The sequence below is a fragment of the Epinephelus fuscoguttatus genome, linkage group LG4 (genome assembly GCF_011397635.1).
Source record: "Epinephelus fuscoguttatus linkage group LG4, E.fuscoguttatus.final_Chr_v1".
NCBI lineage: Eukaryota > Metazoa > Chordata > Actinopteri > Perciformes > Serranidae > Epinephelus > Epinephelus fuscoguttatus.
This window is the reverse complement of record NC_064755.1, coordinates 27,345-53,123: the sequence shown is the minus strand read 5'-3', so window position 1 is coordinate 53,123 and position 25,779 is coordinate 27,345. Positions and strand designations below refer to the sequence as shown.

At 44.8% G+C, this 25,779-nt stretch overlaps 1 protein-coding gene across 7 annotated transcripts in view; it reads left to right on the top strand.

Annotated features, from left to right (window-relative positions):
* Positions 1–24,252, top strand: part of LOC125887522 (cytosolic carboxypeptidase 4) — a 668,935-nt gene extending 644,683 nt beyond the window's left edge. For all 7 annotated transcript variants that reach the window (XM_049574398.1, XM_049574403.1, XM_049574402.1 and 4 more), the window contains one exon: positions 23,028–24,252. In XM_049574398.1, coding sequence (XP_049430355.1) covers positions 23,028–23,328 — 301 coding nt within the window. In that variant the 3' untranslated portion in view covers positions 23,329–24,252. The remainder of the gene's footprint in view (positions 1–23,027) is intronic.
* Positions 24,253–25,779: the final 1,527 nt, after the last annotated feature.

The following is a 25,779-nucleotide window of genomic DNA, read 5'->3' as shown; positions in this document are numbered from 1 at the left end:
AGCACAGTTTTAGCTACAGATTTGATTCAGATTCCAAATGAGGCAAAATAGTTTGACCTGGAAATCTTGTATTTACATGTTTTTGCTATCAGGCATTTATTTAGGAAAATGTGAGAATGAGACACATGAGCTGGTCAGTTTGGTCAATGTTATCCTGTCAGGTGTGTGTGACCAAACACACACACACACACACAGGCCTGTGTCTGTCAGAGTGAAGCCATTGTTATGCTAATTAATGACAGCCTGAAGTTGTCTGAGAGACAGGGTGTGAGGGCAAGCACTTCAAAATGGGTTGAAAATTTCTCGAACTAGTGCTTCCAGTTCCCAAACCATGGGTCCGATCGTCAATCTGAAGATATCACCAGAGAGATAAACTTGTTCTGAACGCATAGATATAGAGCTTTTATGTGTGTGGAGTCAAAAATGCGGCCTTAGTTGCAAGTTTTAGATATGTTGGCCCTCATCTTTTCTTCCGAAGATCGTCACGAGTCTTTGTGTCCTGCACCTTTGACAATTATATGACAAAGTCCTTCACAAGTAACGTTCACCAGGGGTAGAGCTGTCATGTGTGCACATTTGAAGCAGTTTTGACAAATGGTGTAGGAGAAAATATTTTTTGAGAGAGAGAATTTGTGAAAAACTGCATCTTACATTGAAAAGGCAATAGCGCACTTCCTTTTGGATTTAGGTCAGTGGTGTCAGTCCATGATTTGTAGGTCTTGATGAGACGAACGAGCTAGTTTTGGTTTGGTCTTTCTACGGGATTCCTACTGGTCGCAGTGGGCATTTTAGTGTGTGTAGGTGGTACAAAAATCGTCATGAGGTTTTGTAACATGTCACCTTTGAGACACCATAAAATCCAAACCGTTCGAGTAATGAAAAAGTTGTACAGAAGATTTGTTCCCCAGGGGTTGATCTGTTAGGGTTGTGAGTTTGAAGCGAATACAATAAATGGTGTAGGAGGATTTGGTTTTTTAATGATTTTGAAGAAAGAGCATTTTTGAGGCGAAATCTTACTTTGAAAGGGAAAATAGCTCACTTCCTGTTGGGTTTAAGTCAGGGGTGCGAGTGTGTTATTTGTAGGTCTTGATGAGACGAACAAGACAGTTTTGGTTTGATCTTTCTACGTCATTCTTCAAGCCGCAGCGGCCATTTTAGTGTGTCTAGGTGGTGCTAGACAGCCCATTTTGGAACTTTGAGGATTAATTACTTCATTTTCTAAAATTTTTCACCAGTCCTGACATGCATGCCAATTTTGGTGAGTTTTTGAGCAGGTTTAGGGGGTAAACTGATTTTTTTCCACATCAATGCCTCCCGTCATGCAGTAGGTGCCCTTTTTTCCTTTTCACTCCTGACCTACAAACATCCTAAGTCCACCACTGACAGAGAGAGACAAGTTGAAGAGCAGGGCTGAGGTCCCTAATAATAACAATAATAATAATAATAATAATAATAATAAACGTACCAGGAACAAGAGGGACTTTGTCCTTCAGCCAAGGTCCCTAATAATAATAAACGTACCAGCAACAAGAGGGACTTCGTCCTTCGGCCGAGGTCCCTAATAATAATAATAATAATAATAATAAACGTACCAGCAACAAGAGGGACTTCGTCCTTCGGCCAAGGTCCCTAATAATAATAAACGTACCAGGGACAAGAGGGACTTCGTCCTTCGGCCGAGGTCCCTAATAATAACAATAATAATAATAAATGTACCAGGAACAAGAGGGACTTCGTCCTTCGGCCAAGGTCCCTAATAATAATAATAAATGCACCAAAAACAAGAGGGACTTCGTCCTTCGGCCAAGGTCCCTAATAAACGTACGAGGAACAAGGGGGACTTCGTCCTTCGGCCGGGGTCCCTAATAAAAACAATAATAATAATAATGGCTCCTCCGAGAACCGTCACTTTATCGTGGTGGAGGAGTTTGAGTGCCCTAATGACGCGAGGAGCTATGCTGTCGGGGGCATTTTGCCCCTGGTAGGGTTTCCCATGGCAGATTGGTTCTGGATGAAGGGTCAGACGAAGAACGGTTCAAAAGACCTGTTCTTTGGTTTGGCTCTCATGGACTGCGCATGCGTGGCGTCACTGGTTTCCCCGCCACTTCGGTCCGGTAAAACACAGCTTTTAATCCAGTTTCTCACTTCTTTTATTAACAAACCACTTGCTCTCAGCTTTTATTGTATGTACTTTTTAAACATGGACTAAGGTTTTAAGCCATCGGGCCTGTGGTTGTCACGGATCATAGACTATTAAAAAAATCATTTAACTGCGGGGGACCTACAACTCACCACCTGAAGCGGACTGCCCCCTTAAAATTGGGGAAGGTCCCCTTGGACATTTTGGCCCCACGACTGAGGGTAAAAATTTTAACTCACCTCCGTGTGTTGATACTGTGTCCCGGGGAACGGATCTCCAGCACAGGCCGGAGGTATGTTGGCGGTGTGTGAGTCCTGCCTCCCGACCCTGGCCCGGCGCCACAAACATCAGGCTCCATCCCGTCACCGTCGTACCTCCAGGCAGTCGGAAGCGCGCACTCGGGAGCAGCGCACTCGGGAGCAGCGCACCCCCTCTGTGCTAGTGATCAGGACCTCCATGGTCAGGCACGTGGAAGTGCACAACGGCCGCACCTTCTGCCACCCTGGTGCCCGCCTCACCTCGACACATAGTTCCTTTTTTTTTTTTTTTTTTTTCTTTTTTTTTTTATACTTGTCTGCATTGGTCTTCATAGCTTAGCGCCACTAAAGGGTGTAAGCTTCTTGTGAAGATTGACGCACTGTTAATCTTGCAGTCAAGTATTTTATACCCATAATGCGTGGTTGTGACCATCACCCACCCTCCCTGGAGACTAGCCTAACAGCCTTTATTGGAAAAACTTCCTAATATGAGTCAGAGAGGGCCGTGATACACCAAAGTGTGTCAGGGGGAAAGTAAGGAAACAAGCAAGGGGGAGGGGGTAGGTGCTTAAGTCCTGAGTTATATAGTGACAGTGCATGTGGAGAAGAAGGAGGAAAAACAAACAAATAAACAAACAAACGAAAGAAAGAAAAAAAACAGGGGAGAAACAGGCAGTGTAGCTGATGTATTGTAGCCTTGAGGTGGTTGTGCTTCATGCAGATTATCAAAAATAAACATATACATGTCTACTATACTGTACTGAAAAACAAAAACAAAAGAGAAGTCCATACTGAACACCAAAAATGTGAGAGTCTTAGTGGAGGGGGAAAGCCCGATTGCAGAGAAGAGTTGCCAGCGCGGTGTGGTAGGTCTGAGACGCAAGTGGGCCCCTTTGGAGTGATCCCATCGGTTCTTTGCGATGCGTCACGGAGCTGAAGTATTGAACATGCATGCATGTATTTGAACCCTCCCAATGTGTTTATGAAAACCATCACCAGGGTCCAGGGCCAGCCCTGCGGGGGAAGGGGGGGCGGTATGGCATCCCAAGAACGCAGGAGCACCCAGACCCCAAGACCAGGGAGCCGCAGAGGCAGCAGGACACCACACAGGCCCAAGGACCCAGGGCGGCGAAGGCCGGCACCCCCAGAGAGCCAGAGACACACCCCAGACAGGCGGGGCAGGAGGGCCCGCCCACCCACCGCCCACCACCCAGGAGGTGGCACCAACCAGACCCCGGCGCCGCGAGGCCCCCAGCACCCATGGACAGCGGGCCAGGCGGGCCCCAGGGAAACCCAACGGGCCCCCACCTAACCCCGCCCCACTGGCAACTGCAGTGGCAGGCCCCCGCAGTGGTCCCGACCTGGGCCACACCGCCCGTAGCAAATCGGCCCCCAGCAGAAGGGCAAGGCGCACCACCAGGGTGCACGGGCACCCCCCAGCCCCCCCGAACCCCGACGCGCAGGAGCACAGACCAACCCGCAACCCCGCCAGTACCTCCCCAGACCGCCACAGACCCAAGGCCGGACCCCCAGCCCATCCGACCCGCCCCCCACCGGCGGCCGCACACCAACGGGCAGGCCCACACTGCGCAGCACCAGAACACCCCCCGCGGGCAGCACCCATCCCCCACGCCAGGCCCCCCAACCCAGGGGAGGACCCCGGGCCCACCCGAGGCCGAGAGGGAGGAGCAGGGAGGGACGGGGAGAGGGGGGAGGGAGGAGGGAGGGGGAAGGGCAGGAGCGGAGCGAAGGGGGGGGGAGCCCACCCACCCCGCACCACCAGGGGCGGAAACAGCCCCCCAGGGGACCAGCCACGCCGCCCCAGGCCCAGGGAGCACGAGGAGACCCTGCCCCAGGCACACAGGGCGAGCAGTCCAGACGATCCGCTCCCAGGGGAAACCGCCCGGCCCCGCAATCCCCCACAGAGCTAGGGAGCAGGCCCGGATTCAAAGGGAAGAAGGTGCACCTAACACATGCTTAAGACCTTGAGTTCTGATGAACCGCTGTGGTATATTGTGGTGAGAGAGATAGAGGATTAGGGGTTACATCATTAACAAAAACACGTTACATATTACACAACAGTCTTTCTTGAGTTGTAATATTTATATGTACAGGTGGCATATGCTCACAGGCTGAGTGGCACTATACAGACACGTTTAGTGAGTGAATAAATGGTGACCATTTTTCTGTAAAGTATGTTAATTGGTTTCTGTGGCCAGCAGATATTTTCTCCAGCGAAATATGTTCTACAAGGAGATTCAGCCAATGTTTGATGTTGAGGGTCTGTTTATCTTTCCAGTTGACTAGGATTGTTTTCTTGGCGATGGCGAGAGCTACAAGAAGAGAGTTGCAGTGGCTGTTTGGGAGGTCAATTGTCATCAGGTCACCAATTAAGCACAGGTTGGGAGATAATGGGATCCTGCAGTCCAAAATGGAGGAGAGTTTTTGAGTGACTGTAGACCAGAAGTGCTGGACGGGTGAACATAACCAGAGTGCATGAAAGTAGGTGTCTGCAGTGTTCTGAGTATACTGAGTGCATGTGTCAGATTGACTAAAGCCCATTCTATTCATCTTTTGTTGGGTGATGTGTGTTCTGTGGAGTACTTTAAATTGGATAAGTTGTATATTAGTGTGTCTTGTCATCTTAAATGTATTTTTGCATATCTGAGTCCAGAAGTCAGGGTCCGTGATACACCCAGGTCTTTTCCCATTTTAAAGTTGGTAAATGTATAGAACTGGTCTTTGACAGTAATTTATAAATCTTAGAAAGGTTCTTCTTATTGCTCGGAGAAAGCTTTGTAATATGTTTGGCAAATTCTGGTGGCTGCAAAGTGTCCTGAGGCGCTGGAATTCTCCTCTTGCTTGTTTTTATCAATTGTAAATATTGTAGAAAATTGCCATTTCTTATTTCAAAAGTTTGAAATAAGTTTGTGTATGTCATAAGTATATTGTCTTGGAAAAGGTGATGGAGATGAGTTACTCCTTCATCTCCCATGTGCTAAAATGGAGAGGTCTTTTGTCAATTTCAAAATGGTTGTGCCAAATTGGAGAGAGCAAGCAAGGTTCTATCGGAGAGTTTGTGATTTCTAGTGTTTTCCACCAGGCTGATAGGGTGGAAGCAATCATTGGGTTCTTAAAACAGTTATGACGTCTGAGTGTAGTGGTGATAAACGGGAGGTCAGAGAGTCTTATATTGTTGCAGTCCGCCTGTTCTAATTCGAGCCAGGAGTTGTAGTCTTCGTTAGGATATAACCATTTCAATAGGTATTGTAGCTGGTTAGCTAAATAGTAATGTTTAAAGTTAGGAGCGTCTAATCCCCCTTCCAATTTGTTTTTCTGAAGGGTGCTTAGGCTAATTTTTGCTGTCTTGTTCTTTGAGTAGAATTTTGTAATTGCAGAATCTAATGACAGGAACCATTTTGATGTGGGTGTGAATGGAATCATGGAAAAAAGATTAATTTGGGGTAGAATTTTCATTTTAACTGTGGCTATTCGTCCCAGGAGGGAGATGGGAAGATTATTCCAGCGCTTCAGGTCACCACAGATCTTATCTAGCAGCGGGCTAAAGTTCAGGTGGACCAGGTCTGATAGTTTGGGTGAAATATTTATGCCTAGATATCTTATGTTGCCCACAGGGAGAGAAAATTTTTGGTCTGCAGGATTCCAAGAGTTCTCCATTATTGGCATTATTGTCGATTTGGACCAGTTGATGGAGTAGTCCGAAAGTTTCGAGAAATGTGTTATGAGATTAAATACTTCATGTGAAGACGATTTCGGTTCTTGTAGATAAAGTAAAATGTCGTCGGCATATAGATTAATTTTATGTTCTGAATTGGTGGAATGGATACCTATGATCTTGCTGTTCTGACGGACTGCTATAGCCAATGGTTCGATGAATATTGCAAACAGTAGAGGCGAGAGTGGGCACCCTTGTCTGGTTCCTCTCTGCAAAATGAAGCTTTTAGATGTGATCCCGTTGGTGGTGACTGTGGCCTTAGGGGAATTGTATAAGGCTGAAACCCACTGGATAAATGACTCTCCAAAGCCAAATCCACTCAGGGTGGCAAATAGGAAGGACCAGTTGACCTTGTCGAAGGCTTTTTCTGCATCAAGTGACAAAATAATTGCTTTTGTATTAACGCGTTGTGCTTTACTTATCAGATTAAGAACTCTTCTGACATTATTGCTTGAGTGTCTGCCATTAATGAAGCCCGTTTGATCATTATGAATTATTGATGCGATTATTTTCTCCAGTCTAGAAGCGAGTGCCTTTGAGATAATTTTGATATCACTGTTAATTAGTGATAGAGGACGGTAGCTAGAAGGAAGTGGGGTCTTTGTCTGGCTTAAGTAATAATTTGATTGCTGCTGTATTCATGTGAGGTCTTATACCTCCGTTCTTTTTGATCTCTGTCACTGTCCTGATGAAAAGTGGTGCTAATATTGTCCAGAAATGTTTTATAAATTCGGCAGGAAAGCCGTCTGGACCTGGAGCCTTACCTGTTGGCATTTTGTCTAATGCATTCTGCAGGTCATTAATAGTCAGGGGGGCGTCTAACATATTTCTGTGTTCCGTGGATAACTGAGGTAAATTTAGGTTATCGAGAAAAGCCTGAATATCTTCTGGGTTTGGATTGTTTACTGTTGAATATAAGTTATGGTAGAAAGAATAGAAAATCTGATTGATCTCCTGAGGAGATTGTGTATAATTTCCGGACGGCCCTGGATTGTTGGTATCAGAGATTTTTCTTTATTGCGTTGGAGCTGATTAGCCAAAAATTTTCCTGATTTGTTACTGTGTTCAAAATTATTATATCTTAGTTGCTGTATGATAAATTCAGTTTTCTTTGATAGAATATTGTCCAGTTGCGATTTTGTACACTGTAATTGGGTCCATACTTGATCACTTGGATTGTTTGCATATTCCTGTGTTAGTTGTTTAATTTTTCCTCAATGTTGTTCTGCTTGCAATTCCTTTTTCTTCTTGTAGGAGGAGTATGATATAATTTTTCCTCTGATTACTGCCTTCCCAGTTTCCCATATTAAAGATGGAGATAAAGTTGGAGAGTCATTGTCTTCAAGAAAGTTTGCCCACTCCCGTCTCACCATTTTGTCAAAGTCTGGGTCTTTAAGTAAAGAGATATTAAAGCGCCATGTTGGGGGCCGTTTATGGATGGTTTCTATTTGCAGATTGAGTGATATTGGTGCATGGTCGCTGATAATGATCTGGTGTATTTTTGTGGTAATTTTTTGTGAGATGGAGTTGTTTAAGAGAAAAAAGTCAATTCTTGAAAATGAGCGATGCACAGGAGAGAAGAAAGTATATTCCCTCTTCGATGGGTATTTGAGTCTCCAGCCATCGCCAAGCCCAAAATCATCCATATATTCCTGTATTACCTTAGCCGATTGTGATTGCTTTGTGTGTGCTGAGTTGCTAGATCGGTCTAATGAAGCATTTAGGACTGTGTTAAAGTCTCCTCCTATTATAGTTGTCGAGCTGTCTGATAGGTTAGATAGTAAAGAGAAGATTGTGTGAAAGAAGGCTGGATCATCATTATTAGGGGCATACAGATTAACGATTGTATATAATTTGTTAAAGATTGTTGCCTGAATAATGATGTAGCAGCCTTCTGGGTCTGTTACTGTGCTGTTTAAAGTAAATGGTAGTCTCTTGTGGACCATGATAGAGACACCTCTTTGTCTGTTGTTATAGCAGGATGAAAAAATTTGATTAAAAGAGATTTTTCTTCTGACTTTAGCAAGTGGGTTTCTTGTAGGAGAAAAATATCTGTTTTCAATCTTGTGACAAAGCCCATCACTTTAATTTTTTTCGCCTGTGAGCGGATGCCATGTACATTCCAGGAAACCAAGTTTAGGTGTGACATTGACAAAGTGGGGTTTTATCATACTGTGTGTGGTATGGAGAATGATCTGTGTGTGTTTCTAAGTGAGTTTCTATCTGTGTGGATTTTGCATGAGTATGTGTAATTGTTAAGTGTATGTATTACAGTCAACCGATGTGTCATGGTGAAGCACCAGAGTTATGGAGCAGAGCATTAGAATACAAGCATGTTCAACAACCAGAAGCGCCTGTGCCTTGAAGTATTTACAAACCTGAAAAGACAAAGGGGTTACATGGAGTGTATTTGTGTGTGAGGTTAGGGAGGGGGAGTGAGTGAGAGGGATAGGGGGAGGGAGGGGGTGGAGCTGGGTGGAGTATGTGAAGTGTACATTCACACCCTGTGAGATTTTTTTTTTTTTCCTTCTTTTCAATAAGTCAGTGTTGTGTTCATTATATATATATATATATATATATACATACATACACACACACACACACACACACACACACATACACAAATATCCACATAACCACATGTACATACATATACATCTACATATATACATATATACATACATATATACCAGGGCCGCATGATTAATTGCATTGCAATCGCAGGAATGCTTAATTATCTATTGCAGGAGAAATGTGTCAGAGTACCATTTTGAATGAAATATACATACATATATTTATTTATTTATTTATTTCAAGAATAGTGCAGCCCCAATATATATATATATATACATGTATACACACATCTTTTGTTTTTTTTTTTGTTTTTTTGTTTTTTATTCCTTTTATGATACAATTAAGCTATGGTTCTGCTTTGTTTTGTGGTTTTAGGGGCACTTATCTCACTTAGAAGAGCCATGGGGTGGTGGTAGAGTGGCGGAACAGCTGCCCATCTATGTATAATTTGTCGACAACAAGAGAGGTCCTATTTCCCTTCTGCCTGTGCTCTTTTAAAATGGGATATAACACTTTACTCCTCGTTGATTTCCCTGGGGAACTGATCGCTCATACCAAACGAAGTGCCTTTTAGCTCGTCCCTTTACTCTTAACGAGCATTTTCTGCTGATAATGTTCGAATTTGGCGATGATCGGACGAGGACGCTGGCCTCCTCGGGTCCGAGCCTGTGGACGCGGTGAAAGGTGATGTTGTTTACAGTCTCCGGGATCTTGAGGGCCGTCACCATGAACTTTTCCCTGGACTTCTGGGTTGTCTGGTGTGCTCTCCGGGATGCCAGAAATGATTAAATTGTCTCTCATGCTTCTGGACTGCACGTCGAGGACAGTTTCCTTAAGGAGTTTATTTTCCTTTTTGAGAAGATCTACATCTGAAGCGACCGCCGCTAAGGTGGAGCGGAGTTCAGCGTTGTTTTGCTGCAGGTCGCTAATCTGCTGGTAAGTGAACTCCAAGCTTACCTTCAAGTCTTTTATCTCCTGGTGAAGCATACCGAGCACTTCTAGCTTCTTGTTGATGGATTCCAAGACGCTAAATTCGGAGGATAACAAGTCTTGTGTGTCGGTGGCTGAGTCGGTCTTCTTCCTCTTATTGGGGTTGTCGGCAGGACCCTCCATGACGCACTCGTAGTAGTATTGATCGATAAACTCTTCTAGGTCCTCCACTCTGGCTGATGGTGCAGGCTGGAGTTGTCACCCGTTAGGTAATTATATTTATTTGGCTAGTTTGTTGATATCTAATCTAGCAGCTAAGCGCCGCCATGTTGAATCTCAAAATCCCACAGTGGTCTCGCGGTCTCACGCTGCCATCTGGTCTCTCTCCCCCCACATAGTTCCGGCTCTGGAACCCTAGTCCTTGAGAGGGGTTGGACTCTCTCCATCGCTGGAGTTGCTCCGGGTGAGAGGCGGAGGGCCGGGGTGGGCTTTCTGATAGCCCCCAGACTCTCTGCCTGTACGTTGGGGTTTACCCTGGTAGACGAAAGGGTTGCTTCCCTGCGCCTTCGGGTCGGGGAACGGGTCCTGACTGTTGTCTGTGCTTATGCGCCGAACAACAGTTCAGAGTACCCACCCTATTTGGAGTCCCTGGGACGGGTGCTGGACAGTGCCCCGACCGGGGACTCCATTGTTCTGCTGGGGGACTTCAACACTCACGTGGGCAATGAGAGCAGGACCTGGAGGGGCGTGACTGGGAGGAACGGCCTGCCCGATCTGAACCCGAGTGGTGTTCAGTTATTGGACTAATGTGCAGGTCGCAGTTTGGCCATAACTAACACCATGTTCAAACATAAGGATGTCCATCGGTGCACATGGCACCAGGACAGCCTAGGTCGCAGGTCAATGATTGACTTTGTAGTCGTATCATTTGACCTGCGGCCATATGTTCTGGACACTCGGGTGAAGAGAGGAGCAGAGCTGTCAACTGATCACCACCTGGTGGTGAGTTGGATCAGATGGTGGGGGAAGACACCGTGCAGACCTGGCAGGCCCAAACGAACAGTGAGGGTCTGCTGGGAACGCCTGGCGGAAGAACCTGTCCAGATGATCTTCAACTCCCACCTCCGGGAGAGCTTCGACCGCGTCCCGAGGGCAGAGGGGGACATTGAGTCCGAATGGGCCTTGTTCCGCTCTGCCATTGTCGAGGCGGCTGCGAGCTGTGGCTGCAAGGCCGCTCGGGCCAGTCGCGGCGTTAATCCGTCAGGCTGAAGAAGGAGGCCTACAGGGCATGGTTGGTCTGTGGGTCTCCGGAAGCAGCTGACGGGTACTGGCGGGCCAAGCGGAGCGCAGCGGCAGCAGTTGTGGAGGCAAAAACTCGGGCATGGGAGGAATTCGGTGAGGCCATGGAGGAAGACTATCGATCGGCTCCAAAGAGGTTCTGGCAAACCGTCCGGCGCCTCAGGGGGGGAAGGCGACAACTTACTCACAGTGTTTACAGTGGGGGCGGGGAGCCGTCAACTGGGGACATTGTCGGGCGGTGGAAGGAATACTTTGAGGAGCTCCTCAATCCCACCAACACGTATTCCAGTGAGGAAACAGAGCCGGGGGTCTCGGGGGCGGGTCATCCAATTTCGGGGGCAGAAGTCGCCGAGGTAGTGAAGAAACTACGCGGCGGCAGAGCCCCGGGGGTGGATGAGATTCGCCCTGGATATCTCAAGGCTCTGGATGTTGTAGGGCTGTCCTGGCTGACACGCCTCTGCAACATTGCGTGGACATCGGGGGCAGTGCCTCTGGAGTGGCAGACCGGAGTGGTGGTCCCCATTTTCAAGAAAGGGGACCAGAGGGTGTGTTCCAACTACAGGGGGATCACACTCCTCAGCCTACCCAGTAAGGTCTACTCCAGGGTGCTGGAGAATAGGGTCCGGTCGATAGTTGAACCTCAGATTGAGGAGGAGCAATGTGGTTTTCGTCCCGGACGTGGAACCGTGGACCAGCTCTTTACCCTCGCCAGGGTGCTGGAGGGGGCATGGGAGTTTGCCCAACCAGTCCACATGTGTTTTGTGGATTTGGAGAAGGCTTACAACCGTGTCCCCAGGGGCATCCTGTGGGAGGTGCTCCAGGAGTATGGGGTTGGTGGCCCCTTGCTAAGGGCCATCCAGTCCCTGTACCGAAGGAGCATGAGTCTGGTTCGTGTGGCTGGCAGTAAGTCGGACCTGTTCCCAGTGAGGGTTTGACTCCGCCAGGGCTGCCCTTTGTCACCGGTTCTGTTCATAACTTTTATGGACAGAATTTCTAGGCGCAGCCGAGTGGTGGAGGGTGTCAGGTTCGGTGATGGGAGGATTTCATCCCTACTTTTTGCCGATGACGTGGTCCTCCTAGCTCCATCAAACAGTGACCTCCAGCTCTCACTGGGACGGTTCGCAGCCGAGTGTGAAGCGGCTGGGATGAGAATCAGCACCTCCAAGTCTGAGGCCATGGTCCTCAGCCGGAAAAGGGTGGATTGCCCACTCCAGGTCGGGGGGGAAGTCCTTCCTTAGGTGGAGGAGTTTAAGTATCTCGGGATCTTGTTCACGAGTGAGGGTAGGATGGAGCGGGAGATTGACAGGCGGATTGGGGCAGCGTCAGCAGTGATGCAGGCGCTTAACCGGTCCGTTGTGGTGAAGAGGGAGCTTAGCCAGAAAGCGAAGCTCTCGATTTACCGGTCAATCTACGTTCCAACCCTTACCTATGGTCACGAGCTCTGGGTAGTGACCGAAAGAATGGAGTACAATCGCGAGTACAAGTGGCCGAAATGACTTTCCTCTGCAGGGTGGCTGGGCTCAGCCTTAGGGATAGGGTGAGGAGCTCAGACATCCGGGAGGGACTCGGAGTAGAGCCACTGCTCCTCCACATCGAGAGGAGCCAGTTGAGGTGGTTTGGGCATCTGGTAAGGATGCCTTCCAGACGCCTCCCTTGGGAAGTGTTTTGGGCGTGTCCAATCAGGAGGAGACCTCGGGGCCGCCCCAGAACACGCTGGAGGGACTACATCACCCGGCTGGCCTGGGAACGCCTCGGGGTTCCCGCGGAAGAGCTGATGGAAGTGGCTGGGGAGAGGACTGTCTGGGCTTCTTTGCTGAGGCTGCTGCCCCCGCGACCCAGACCCAGATAAGCGGAGAAGGAGGAAGAGGAGGAGGACGATAATAATAAACGTACCAGGAACAAGAGGGACTTCGTCCTTTGGCCGAGGTCCCTAATAATAATAATAATAATAATAATAATAATAATAATAATAATAAACGTACCAGGAACAAGAGGGACTTCGTCCTTCGGCCGAGGTCCCTAATAAACACACCAAAAACAAGAGGGTCCTCGCCCTTCAGCCGAGGTCCCTAATAAACATTATTTAACATTACATTATTATTATTATTGTTATTATTATTATTGTTATACTTATTATTAGATGAAAAAAAATTACCACCTGAAAGAGGTGTGTCAGGTATTAACATGCTTCAGGGTTACCTAAAAGTTACCTACACATCAACAATAATAGTAACAATTATTACCTCCGCCAAGGAGGTTATGTTTTCGCTGGCATTGGTTTGTTTGTTTGTTTGTTTGTTTGTCTGTTTTTCTGTCTGTTTGTTTGTTTGTCTGCAAAATAACTCAAAACTAAAAGTTTGGTGGTGATCGGCTGAAGCAAAGTGGATAAAATAATAAATAAAGTTTATGGTCTGACAGCCTCAGCAGCAATTAAGATGGTGAAAATAGCACCATCTGGTGGCCGGAAAGCACATCTTGTTACTAACATAACCTAACATTATCACTTTTTGGCACGACACAAGTCAGCATCAGCGCCTTACAGTCCCAAAATGTTTTACATTAGTAGTTATACAGTACAGTAGTAGCACGACAGGTTATTGATAGGTTGGCAAGATAACAAACCGTAACTTTAGCTTACTGGATTTCTGCGTATTTCAGCGTTAGTGCTTTGTCATCTTACCTGTAGATGTTTCTTTAAGTTGGACGTCGGGTCCCTGGATGTTGACAGTATTTTGACAGCCGGGAGGCATAGCTTGCACTGTACTGTGATGTTGTTACCCTTTTCTGATTAAAAGGCAAAATGATGCCGGAGTTTCCATGGAGTGAAGGCATTTTTCTCCCCAGCAGTGACCATAAAGTTTAACAGTCATTTGAGCTTTTCGTCGTTCCGCTGGTGGTCGTTTCACGTGTTGTTTTGTTGTGATGTTGTGTCGTAAAGTGTCGCAATGCGTGCGCACTGTGCATGTATCTGCTGCACAGACTGTATAAAAATCTGCTGCATCCCATTTGATTTTTAAAATGTAATCCTTCTAAGTAATCCCCGATTTTATCAAATATACCAGTAATCTAATTACATATGTGTTGCGAGGCGGTAGCAAGGACCCAAGTGCGGACAGACAGTGAAACAGTTTGAGTCCAAAAGGTTTATTTTAGCTCTCTGGGTGAGGGGCTGAGTCCGGAGGGGAGGATGGGAAAGGTGAAGAGGTCTGGGTCCAGAGCATCTGAGGAGGGGGCAGGCTGAGTGGGGAGTAGGCTGGAGCGTCCGAGGTGAGGGCAGGTGGAGCAGAGCGGACTGGAGAGCAGAGCAGGCTGGTTGGATACTGGAAACACAGGAAAACAGGATTCAGACAAAGTTTTAAGTCAGGGATTCAACTAGAGGCTAGAGTCGAGCTGTATACTGACTTAACAGTGGCTACGATCTGGCAGCGTGGATGTGGCAGGGCTGAGTACAAGTAGGCAGTTGATTGCAGAATGAGATGCAGCTGGTGGTGCTCTGCTCAGTCTCCGGCACACCTGTAACCACTCTGCTCACCACACCCACAAACACACACACACACACTCAAGCAGCAGATGTAACAATATTTTTTTCTGTGCTGTAACGGATTACAGTTACCTTTTTTTGTATCCTAATTACGTAACGCCATTACATGTAATCCGTTACTCCTGCCTGGTATTAAGATAAGTAGTCGGAGAGGTAGGAGGGGGCGAGGCCATGTAGTGTTTTAGAAACCAGCAAGAGAATTTTAAAATCAATCCTAAAAGCTACAGGCAGCCGATGGAGAGATGCTAGGACTGGGGTAATGTGATCTCTCATCCTGGTTTTTGTTAAAACTCTGGCTGCCGTATTTTGTACAAGTTGGAGCTTGTTGATACTTTTCTTCGGGAGACCAGTAAAGAGTGCATTACAATAATCAAGGCGAGAGGACACAAATGCATGCATCAGTTTTTTAACGTCATCCATGGATAGATAAGGCCTAACCCTAGCAATGTTTCTGAGGTGAAAATAGGTTGCCTTAGTAACACTGTTGATATGACTTTCAGCTCAGTCCAGCTCAGAGTCGATAATGACACCTAGATTTTTCACCTTAGCCTTATTTTGCATGACCAGACTACCAAGTCTACTTGAAATCATTTGCCTCTCTGTGCTAGTGCCGACTATGAGGATTTCTGTCTTGTCTTCATTTAATTTAAGAAAACTTTCACTCATCCACAGTCTAATGGTAGACAGACACTCTATTAAGGGATCGAGCGCCTTTGGATCATCTGGCGCCACAGACAGGTAAAGCTGAGTGTCGTCAGCATGAAAATGGAAATTGACTCCATAGTCACCAATTATTTTTCCAAGTGGCAGCATATACAAACTGAATAGCAGAGGCCCAAGGATGGAGCCCTGCAGAACACCAGAGAAGATCGGGCACTTTGTTGAGGCATAATCAGAAAGTTTGATCTTATAACTTCTTCTTCTACCAATCCAGCTGTCAAGCCGGTAAAGAATAATGTTGTGATCGACCGTGTCGAAAGCAGCTGTCATATCGAGAAGCATAAGAATGGAGGTATTTTTACTGTCACGGCTTACCCTGAGATCATTGACCACTTTAACAAGTGCAGTCTCAGTGCTATGTCCTTGTTTAAAACCAGATTGAAATTTGTCATGGATCTTATTCTCATTTAAGAAGGCATGCAGCTGTATATAGCTTATATATTACTTTTTAAGAACTTTTGTACCCAAAAAAGTAGATTAGAGATTGGCCTGTAATTACTGAGGATTGAAGGATCTTCTTTAGTAATGGTTTGACTATAGCCATTTTTAGAGAGTCGGGAAAAGTGCCAGATTCCAGGGAAGTGTTTACAATAATCAATACATCTTCAAGCAGACAGTCTAAGACCCCCTTGAAAAAAGCAGTAGGGATAGCATCCAAGGAGCAGGTAGTTGTCCTCATCTGTAAGTTTTACGGAGTTCTTCTTTACTAATTTTGTGGAAAGAGGTTAGAATACTTGGAGGAGGATTAACAGAGGAATGACTGCTGAGATTAACAGCACTATTCAAGATATCAGCCCGAATACTGAGTAGTTTACAGTCAATTCAAATAAACACAAGAAGTTTGTGCTCTAGAAAAGAATCAGCACTCAGTGAATAACCTCCTAAGCCCTATGACAAGCTATTATGGCAAGGCTTAACTATACAGACCAGTGAGCAGTGATAACTAACATGTCTTTGGGGTCATCGGGTGGGAACCTCCTTTCACCGGTGTTTCGTCTAGTTGGTCCCACGACACCTCCAGGAGGCTAGACAGTGATCTCTGGCGTCCCAGAGACACTCCCCTAATGCCAGGTCTCACTGCTCTCCACACCAACCCAAACAGCATTGCCACCTTCAACCAAACCCAGGCTCCGTACATGCGAGCTCCAGGTCAAAGAAAGTTGCAAACTCTTCGCACTTTGAATCTGATGCCAAACATAGCTGCTCAGTAGACTGGGAAGGATTTATAAGGCGGTCAATTGGGGAGAACAAAACTTTGGGGTTATGCCTGTTTTCGTTTATGATGCCAGAGAAATATGCGTGTATTGCATGATGTAATGATTTGTTACAGACAAGTATAGAATTGTTTAGGATGTCACCATGAATAGTAAGCTTGCTTTTTCTCCACATTCACTCAGCCCTACAACACTCTCTCTTGAGAAGTTGTATTTGCTCATTCTTCCAGGGTATTGATAGTCTCTGTGACTTCTTGATTTTTAGAGGAGCTACTATTTCAAGGGCTGACTGTAGTTTGAGGTTGAAGTGGTTAACTTTGTCGTGGACGAAGGAGTCGTCTGTTATGCAGAAAAAGGGGGAAATCGGTGGCGGCGGATGGAGTAAAAATACATCTCTTTGTAATGTCCTCTGTATGACTACTTATTAAAACCTGGGGTGGACATGGTAAATAGTAAGCAGAAGTGATCAGACAACCTAGTATCCACAACCTTGTTGACATTAATATCCTAGCCTTTGGAGATCACTAAATCTAAGATGTGGCCACCAGTGTGGGTTGGCTCCCAGGCATGTTGCATGAAGTCAAAGGAAGGTAGAAGATTCAGGAATTCTCTAGCTTTAGTGTCTGAGGTGTTATCAATATGCAGGTTGAAGTCACCAGATATTAGAATTCTATCGTAATCTGTAAGGCAAAGTGACATTAATTCTGATATTTCACATGAAAAAGAGGCTGTGTACTTAGGAGGCCGGTAAATAGTGATCAGTAACACTGGGAGATGACTTTCTAGTAGGATGGCCTGATATTCAAAGGTTGAGAAACTGCCAAGGTGTCTGCGACTACATTTAAAGTCATTTGAAAAAATAGCTGCCAGTCCACTATCTCTCTTTCCCTTGCAAGAGGTGTGGATAAAGCTATAACTTGGAGGTGAGGCTTCAGCGAGGCGTGCAGCACCATAGGAGTTGAGCCAAGTTTCAGTCAGGAACATAAAAATCTAGTTTTTCATCACAAATGAGATCGTTGATAGAAAAGGTCTTATTTGTAAGAGCCCTGACATTTAGCAGAGCTAAATTTAGGTTCTTATTGTGGCTAGGACCTGCCATATCGTGACATTTAAGAGGGATTCTGACCAAGAAAGACTGTCTCCTCAAAGCTTTCTTTGCTTTAATGACATCTCTGTTGGAGATAACAGTTTCAATTTTATACACTTTAACTTGTATTGGAGATGGACAGCAGAGGGCACTATCAATAGTCCCAACAACAGCCCCAATGTTATTTATATTTTTCGTGGGGAGGTCAGCCGTTGAGGGGATCATTGGCCAGCAGAGAGAGCTCTCATGTGGAGCCGTGGTCTGTGGTGTCACTACGGGGATGGAGAGGGAGGTCTGAGAGGGGGGAGTGAGTAGTCAGTCGCGTGGGTGGGATTGCACAGTGTGCTGCAGGTTAGTCGCTAGGAGGCTTCCTAGCTTGTTGGGATGGATGCCGTCGGGTTTGAAAAATGGGAAGCGGTTCCAGAACAGGTTGTAATTGCCAATGAAGGTTACTCCCTGTGCCCTACAGGCAGACTGAAGCCAGGTGTAGAGGCAGAGGATTCTACTAAATGACTCTGATCTACAGCCAACCGTCGGGATTGGGCCGCTGATGAAAACAGACTTTCCACAGCTAGTTAGGAGGTTAAAAAGTCGGTTGATGTGGGTCTTGGTGATCTCGTACTGATGCAGGGATGTGTCATTTGTGCCCACATGGATTATAATTCTACTATACTATAATTATACTATAATACTATAATTCTGGGGCTGGGGTCGGGGTGGCATTGTGGGGGACAGTAGTGTCAGGCTGCAGGACACTGTTTGTATTGGTTTGGGCTGGTCCGAAAATGATGGTGTCCATGAGCTTCTCGGCTTCCTGGATCTTGTAGAGAGTGGAAATCCTTCCTTCCAACTCCTGGATCTTCCGGACCAGGCAGGCACAGCTGTCACAGCCGGATGGAGAGGGGAGCGGAAGTGTGGCACGACATGGGTCCACTGAAACAGAGGGAAAACAGCAGCCAGCAGACAGCCAGAGAATGTCGGACAGAGCAGGGCAGTAACGTTAATCTGTGACAGGAGACGGATAAGCTCACGTCATCAGTACATCACAACATCACCCATGTTGGTGTCTCTTTTGAGCGGTGGCTGTGCTGTGATAGGTGAGGAAGTGAATGGCGGTGCTGAGGAGTTGTGATGAACTGCTGATGTTGACTACTGAGGTTGCTGTGTTTTATCATCCTCAAGCTTTCCACTAAGAGCTTTAACATTTCGGGCTGTGGAACGATGCTGCTGCAATGGTGTTTCAGGTCTGAGTACATGGATGATGGGCTCTACAGCTGGTTGATATGGCTCAACCCCTACAGGAGTTTTCGATCCCAGCTGTGACTGGCACTGGATGTAGTCACGAATGTCACCTACATCTGAGTTCTTCTCCCCACACTCACTTTCTGCTGCTGCCTCCAACACCTTTGTCTCAGCGATGGCTGCGGCTACCTCACTTTTATGCTTTATAGTTGCAAGAGTTGCATCCATACAAGCCTCGGTCACTTTCAGTTTAGCCTTTTCAATCATAACTTCAGACTCCTTCTTGATGAATTCAGCCTTGGCTTAGGCTGCCTCCAGTTTGGCGCGTGCCTTGGCAGTAGCAGTGCTAGCTGATGAGCTCCGTGATCCACGTGTTGAAATGGAGGCTATGGATCTCGTCTCCAATTCTTGGCTTTGCTCCGTTGCATCTTCACTCTTAAGCGTTTTTTCCTCCATCATGTATTGCTGATGATGTGTGAGGAGAAGCTTGCTTTCCTTGAACTGTTATGCCCGCTGTGAGGTTGCTTTTTTACTATTCTGTCCCTGATACGTGTGCCGTCTATGCACCACTGACAGATAGCTAACAGACAGGACAGGCAAGTCCAACACAGAAGTAGAGTTAAGGTGTTTTACTGAGTAATTTTTCTCTTCTTTCCATTCTTTTTGTAAAAAAAATAAATAAATAAAATAATAAAATGAAATAAACACAAGTTATAAGGATTTGGTTACAAACAATTCTCAAAGATATAACACAAATGAATTGTCATTCCTTATGTACACATGACAAGAAGCTACATTTAGCTTAGCTTAACATTTTTAGCTTCTAGTATTTTTACCCTTAAATGAAATTATCACAAAGTAGTTTGTTTTTTAACTCAAATACATGAATTCTAAATTATATATATGCACATTTGCACAAAACACAGAGAAAGTAATGAAACTTACAAGCAAAGGCTCTCCAAGGCACAAATGAGAAGAAAAAAAGGGAGAGGAGCTCTCTGTCTCACCACATGGAGAAATTTTTTGCACACTGCACTTTTCCTGGCTGACTTCTACCCTCTACGTCACATGGTCTGAACTGAACTCAAACTGCCACAAGGTGGTGCTAAAAACAATGAATTTAAGGAGAACACAGAATGTGTGCCATGACATAGGACATGGTGTTTCAGCAAATAAAACAGAACATGTAAAGTAATCTTTTAAAGTAATCTATTTTAAAGACAGTATTCAGAATACCACCAATGTAAACTGAAACAGAACACAATTACTCAGATTTTGTTTTTCAAATATTTAACTTAGTGATCTGTATTCCATTAGTCCCCAGTTCTGCCCATAGATGACATAGTTTTCCTGCTTATTTTTGGAGTTGGATTTAAATCTCATTTCTATATTACAGACACTGTTGCCCCTGAATCAACCACAAAATTTCACCTTTTGACTTGTGACTTATAGTGCCCATGTGGGCATGTGTTTGTAGGCCGTGTAAGTACTGTCATAGGTAGGCCTGTCTTTTTATTGTTGTTGTTTTCCTTTTTTTAATTTCTCAGTGACTACAGTACATCCAGACTTTTGTCATTGCTATCTATGTTTACAATCTATGTTTACTGGGAACCTGTAACCTGGTCTCACTCCGAAATTGTCGAATACTGGTGCTTGGGTAGTGACTTCCAGCATTAGACACCGAAAAAATATGTTCTTTTACGTTGGCATGGTACATGGCCAGTCGCCATTACTGTGTAACTGTGCCTGGCGAATGTCTGTGGTTCGCACACGTGGTGATCACACAGCAGTGCTGCTGCAGAGCTGCCTGCTGCTGTAACGACTGTATTTTCCCAATTAAAGGTCTGTTCTGTTGCATGTATTTTGTAAACCTGTGTAAATGTAGAGCAGCATTTCAATAGACCTTTGATGCCATTTACTGGCAAGAATCGATACTGCCTTGTGTTAGTATCTTTCGGTGATGTCATATCCTGTAAACTCAAAGCTATCATTACTCTGAAATCAGAAAGCAAGGTCCTTCACCCGTCTCCTTATTTATGTTCTTTTCGCCTCAAGTTGGTACGTGAATATGAAATTATATGTTTATGAGATGGTTATGAATGTAATGAGAGTAATGTTAACTCTGTTTAAGTTGTGAATAACCTTATTCATGTTCCACATTAGCGAGCTAACTTAGCAGCTAAGCTAACTTTACCTAGCGTTCTGTTGAATACTATTCTGAATGCCGTTGTATTTTCATTTCTCACTTTTATCCTACTTCATCACACCATAAAGAGTGAACTGGACAATGTCGTCTGTGTGGTTTGTTGGAGAGGAGTTAACTAACTGTCAACCCTGGCAAGGTGCTAAGGAGTAGAGGGCAGTACAAGGCCAATACACTCCTCATTTATGGAGCCATACAAGACACTGCAACATCAACAACACGGTCGTGACAATATTCACAATAAAAAGTTTTGTATTAACAAATGAAGGGATTCTGTCCACAGATACATTGTCAGAGGGCCTTTATTTTGAAATGGCAACAGGAAAAGGTTGAGTTAAAGAGAAATGTATTTTTTTTATGTGTGTGACTGATATAGATATTGAAACTGTACTGAAAGGTTATCTATTTTCAATATGATTATCAAAAGACCATTTTCACTCTCAAATTTTAAAACTGCAAGCGTCATACAGAAAAAAAAGGCAAGACTCCTATTCTCTACATGTTCCACAGTTGAGCCATGACTGAGCAATGCTGCTCACGCAGGCAATGTGGCTCAGGCGTCACAGGGAAACGTGGAGAGACAACAACGTAAGTTAAGGGGGCAAAAGAGTAGGGCGGGTAGGAGGGGTGGTGGATCACTGACTTTCAGCCAGGAGGCTGGTGTTCGCTTTCCGTGAGATTGTAAAGCAAAACCCTGTTCTTTTTCCTTAACTCAACCATGTGCTTTTGCTACCTGAACCCAACCACGTGTGTGTATTGGCAGAACGTAACCACGCACGTTTGTTGTTCAAGGCAAAAAAAATCATCAATTCACAATGTTGTACTGATAGATAGATATCCATAACCTTATTGTTGCTAATGTTTCAATGAGGAAGAAATAGCATTCAGTTTGTCAGACCTCGAGAATACACACAATGGGTCTCATTCATGAAACGTGAGCAGAAGGAATTTGTGTGTAAACTGTTCGCAGACGGAAATTTATGTGCATGTCCGCATTCATCAATATTTTAGTAGCTCCGATCTTTTTGTAGCTACTAACAAAATCTACTCCTGCTCCTGACCACTCGTAGTGCTTGTGTAAATTTAGTAAGTCACATAAATACTGCTTTTCACCATTGGAAATTACAATTTTAATTCGTATTGCGCTCTGTTATGTACACAATACACAAATGCCTAAATGTAATCGAAACATGACAAAATATTAAAAATATAACAGTTAGTTAAATTAGTTGGCAATTAGCAGGTTTACGATCCAGATTAGGTTCATGATTGTGAATTATCTATGTAAATCGAATCAGTAGCTTACACATTCTTTCTACATGCTGAATGATGATAACAAAACAGGAGCAGCAGGTGGTGGAGCCACGAAGGAGCACGCGCCAGCTGAAAGAATTATTTGAGACAACACGGTTTTGTTTTTTTTTTGAAAAATGTTTAATTTACGTTGTATAAAACATAGCTTTAGGCTATTAAGATTCAAATAATTTGAAGACGATGCATGCAAAACTGCTGTATTTTTTTTGTGTGTGCTTATGCATTTCTTTGCCTCCAGTTTCATATCAAATCATTTACGCTTCACCTCTGACATGGTTCTTTTTTACTACGGAGACAACATTAACAGCATCTGTTACCTCCCTCCAGGCCTTTGTTTGTCCCTGTCACACCACTACTAACTGAATAAAATAAAATAAAATGTTTTTTCTTAGGTCCACTTCACCCAAAATTAATTCGATCTCAGAAAAATTCTTTTTTTCTTTCTTTCTCTGTCTTTCTTTGCGCCATGACTGACAGGTCGACAGGAAGCACCTACACCTCCTTATATGGTCCTTATTGGCTATTCATGGGTGGGGATTTATGCTAATTGCTGATTACTGGGAGCGCGCTGTCACTTTACGATGGATTGGCATTCATGATCATACACACGTGTTTACGATCAAATCTGAGTTTCCCGCGGCGTTCCTGAATCCGGAGTAGGTTTTTAGTAGAGTAGGCTTTTATGTGCAAATCTACACACAGATTTACTCACTTTTCATGAATGAGACCCAATGTGATTAACATTACATAACTCTCCTTTTCTCTCGTAGCTGTTTTGAAGACGATGAACCTCCATGTGTCGAGGAGATTGAGTATTCCACAGATTGTCAAACACTTAATGGAACTGATTTGGATTCAGATGTCAACAGCAACATGACCGGTTCTGATGAGGAGGAGGATGATGAAAGACTCAGGGAAGCAAATCATCAGCCTAGCAGTCGCAAATCACAGCAGTCAAGTATGAAGAGCCGCCCATTTCCCCACCTGATCAGACAGGCCTCCATTGAGACACTCGATGAGAAAAGAAATACATGTTATGGTGTGAACATCAATGGACAAATGATGAGTTAATAAATATTTATATATTTCTCTACAGTTTTCCTCTAAAAGGTCCTCTAAGCATTGTATATTTTCCTCCTTGAAACATAACAGGTGTATCTGAATGCAAAGAAACATCTGGATAAACAGAGTCACCTGACTTGACTCAAGTCAGTCTTGAGTTATGTTTAGTTTTTAAAATATGATGACGCATATATCACAGCAGGGGAGGACCTACCAGCAGATATTGGTGCCCACGCTACCACAGCTCTGTCCTCCTGCCCACAGCTCTCCTTAGAGAAATGGCAGCATGTACAGCGACAGCATGAGCTTCACCTTGTGCTTTTATTCAGTTCTATCTGCGTTATACACTGATCAGACAAAACATAAAAACCACTTACAGGTGAAGTGAATAACTTTGATTATTTTGTTCCAATGTATTGTTCTGCTGGGAAACCTTTGGTTCTGGCATTCATGTGGATACCACCTGACATGTTCCACCCACTTAAACACTGTTGCAGACCAAGAATGTTACAAAGACCTCAAAATGTCAACCTGGCCTCCAAATTCCCCAGATCCCAATCTGAATGAGCATCTGTGGAACGTACCATTAACTCACCTCACAACCCACTGGACTAAATGGATCTGCCACCAATGCACTGGTGCCAGACACGGCAGGACACTCCCAGAGATCCTGTGTCCATCCCTCGATAGATCAGAGCCAAGTCTGACCCAAGGAGGCCCTACCTTGGATTAGGGGTACATCTGAGGTACCAGCACATCACAAGAATCCTTAAGCAGAGTGGGACCTGGGAAATTTAGAAGCCAGTTCAACACCTTGAGCTTTTTGTCACGCTCCACAGGCCATTTCTAAACAGTTTTTGTGGTGTAGCATGCTGCTTTTTTCTGCATGGGGGCCACTGTCGTACTTGGTCTACAACAGTATTTGTGTGGGTGGTACATGTCAGGTGGTACCCACATGAATGTCAGAACCAAAGGTTTCCCAGCAGAACATTGAACTGGAACAAAATAATCATAGTTATTCACTTCACCTGTCGCTGGTTTTAATGTTTTGGCTGATTGGTGAACATGTGAGTTAAGTTTTCAATAACTCATCCAGTACTGAATGTGCTTTGCAACCAGCGACACACTGTCAGTTCCGTGCTGTTATGCACACAGCCACCACTGCTCATGTTCTTCTCTTCTTTGAATGAGGTTTTGATACTGCCACAGTGCTTAACGACTGTTCCTGCCTGCTGTCCCAACATAAGTTCGCTATCTGTGAGTGTGTGTATGTGGGCATCCGCACACCATGAGATCGTTTCCCCAGTGACTTTTTTTTTATCCTTCGGTTCCTGCTCAGCTCCCGTTTGGGGATTTTAACATATTATTATTATTATTACTTATTATTTAACGTTATTATTGCAGCTATCTTATGTGTGTGGAGTCTTTCACCTTGACCAGAGGGCTTGGAGCAGGAGAAGAAGTATTTAAATATTTTACTCACGTGAAAGTAACTAATACCACCCTTTAAAAATACTCTGTTACAAGTCAAATTCCTGCAGTTAAAATGATACTTCAGTAAAAGTATGCAAGTATAATCAGGAAAATTTACTTAAAGTATTACAAGTAAAAGTACTGTAAAAATATTCCCTAGCTTTGGCGTAGGCTCTGCATAGAGCTGACACTCAAGTATAAATTTACCCTAAGTCACACTTGTGCAAGTCTTCAGCCAGTCCCAGGTCATAACCTTCAAGTGGTTAGCAAGTTCAAAATCACTGTGGTGAAAATCAAGCAAGTCAACTTTAGTCATTGCTGTAAGTCAAGCAAGTCACAAGTCAAGTCATACACAGAAACTCATAAAGATAGTATAATATAAACTGCACCACCACCAACTAAACACATTTACTCAGGTACTGTGAGTAGGGAAAGCTAACAACATTAGCATGTCCTTTTTGTTTTCAAAGCTGAACAACAGGCTACAGTTTCAAAAGGTCCATGATGGAAAACAGCTTCTCAGTTATTTATTGGCAACTAATCACCCTAGCAGTATTTTACTGGAGGTTAGAATGGTATTAATGGTGCTTATTGATCTGCAGTAGAGCTTAGATTCTCTGCCTGAGCCCGACCCAGACCCGCCCCGACCCGACCCATGGGCCCCCTTGATGGTGCCACTGGCCGCCCACATGTGAGTTCCTCCCTTCGCAAGCATCACACTTGACCTGCTACGCATAGGCCTAACGAGCGAAATGGAGTCTTTGGATGTCAAGAAAAAAGTAGCCGCAGGAGAGTTTAAATTGGCCCAATCTCAAGGGAAGTCTGAGGTTTGGGACAGCTTTAAATTAGTTGTCAACGGTGACAACGTGTGTGTCGGCTTTGTTGAGTGCACCATTATAAATAAACACCCCGTTCTGTCATAATCCTTCCTCATTGTTGCATTATCCATTAAGATCATTCTGAACAGATTTCAGTCATTCAAACAAC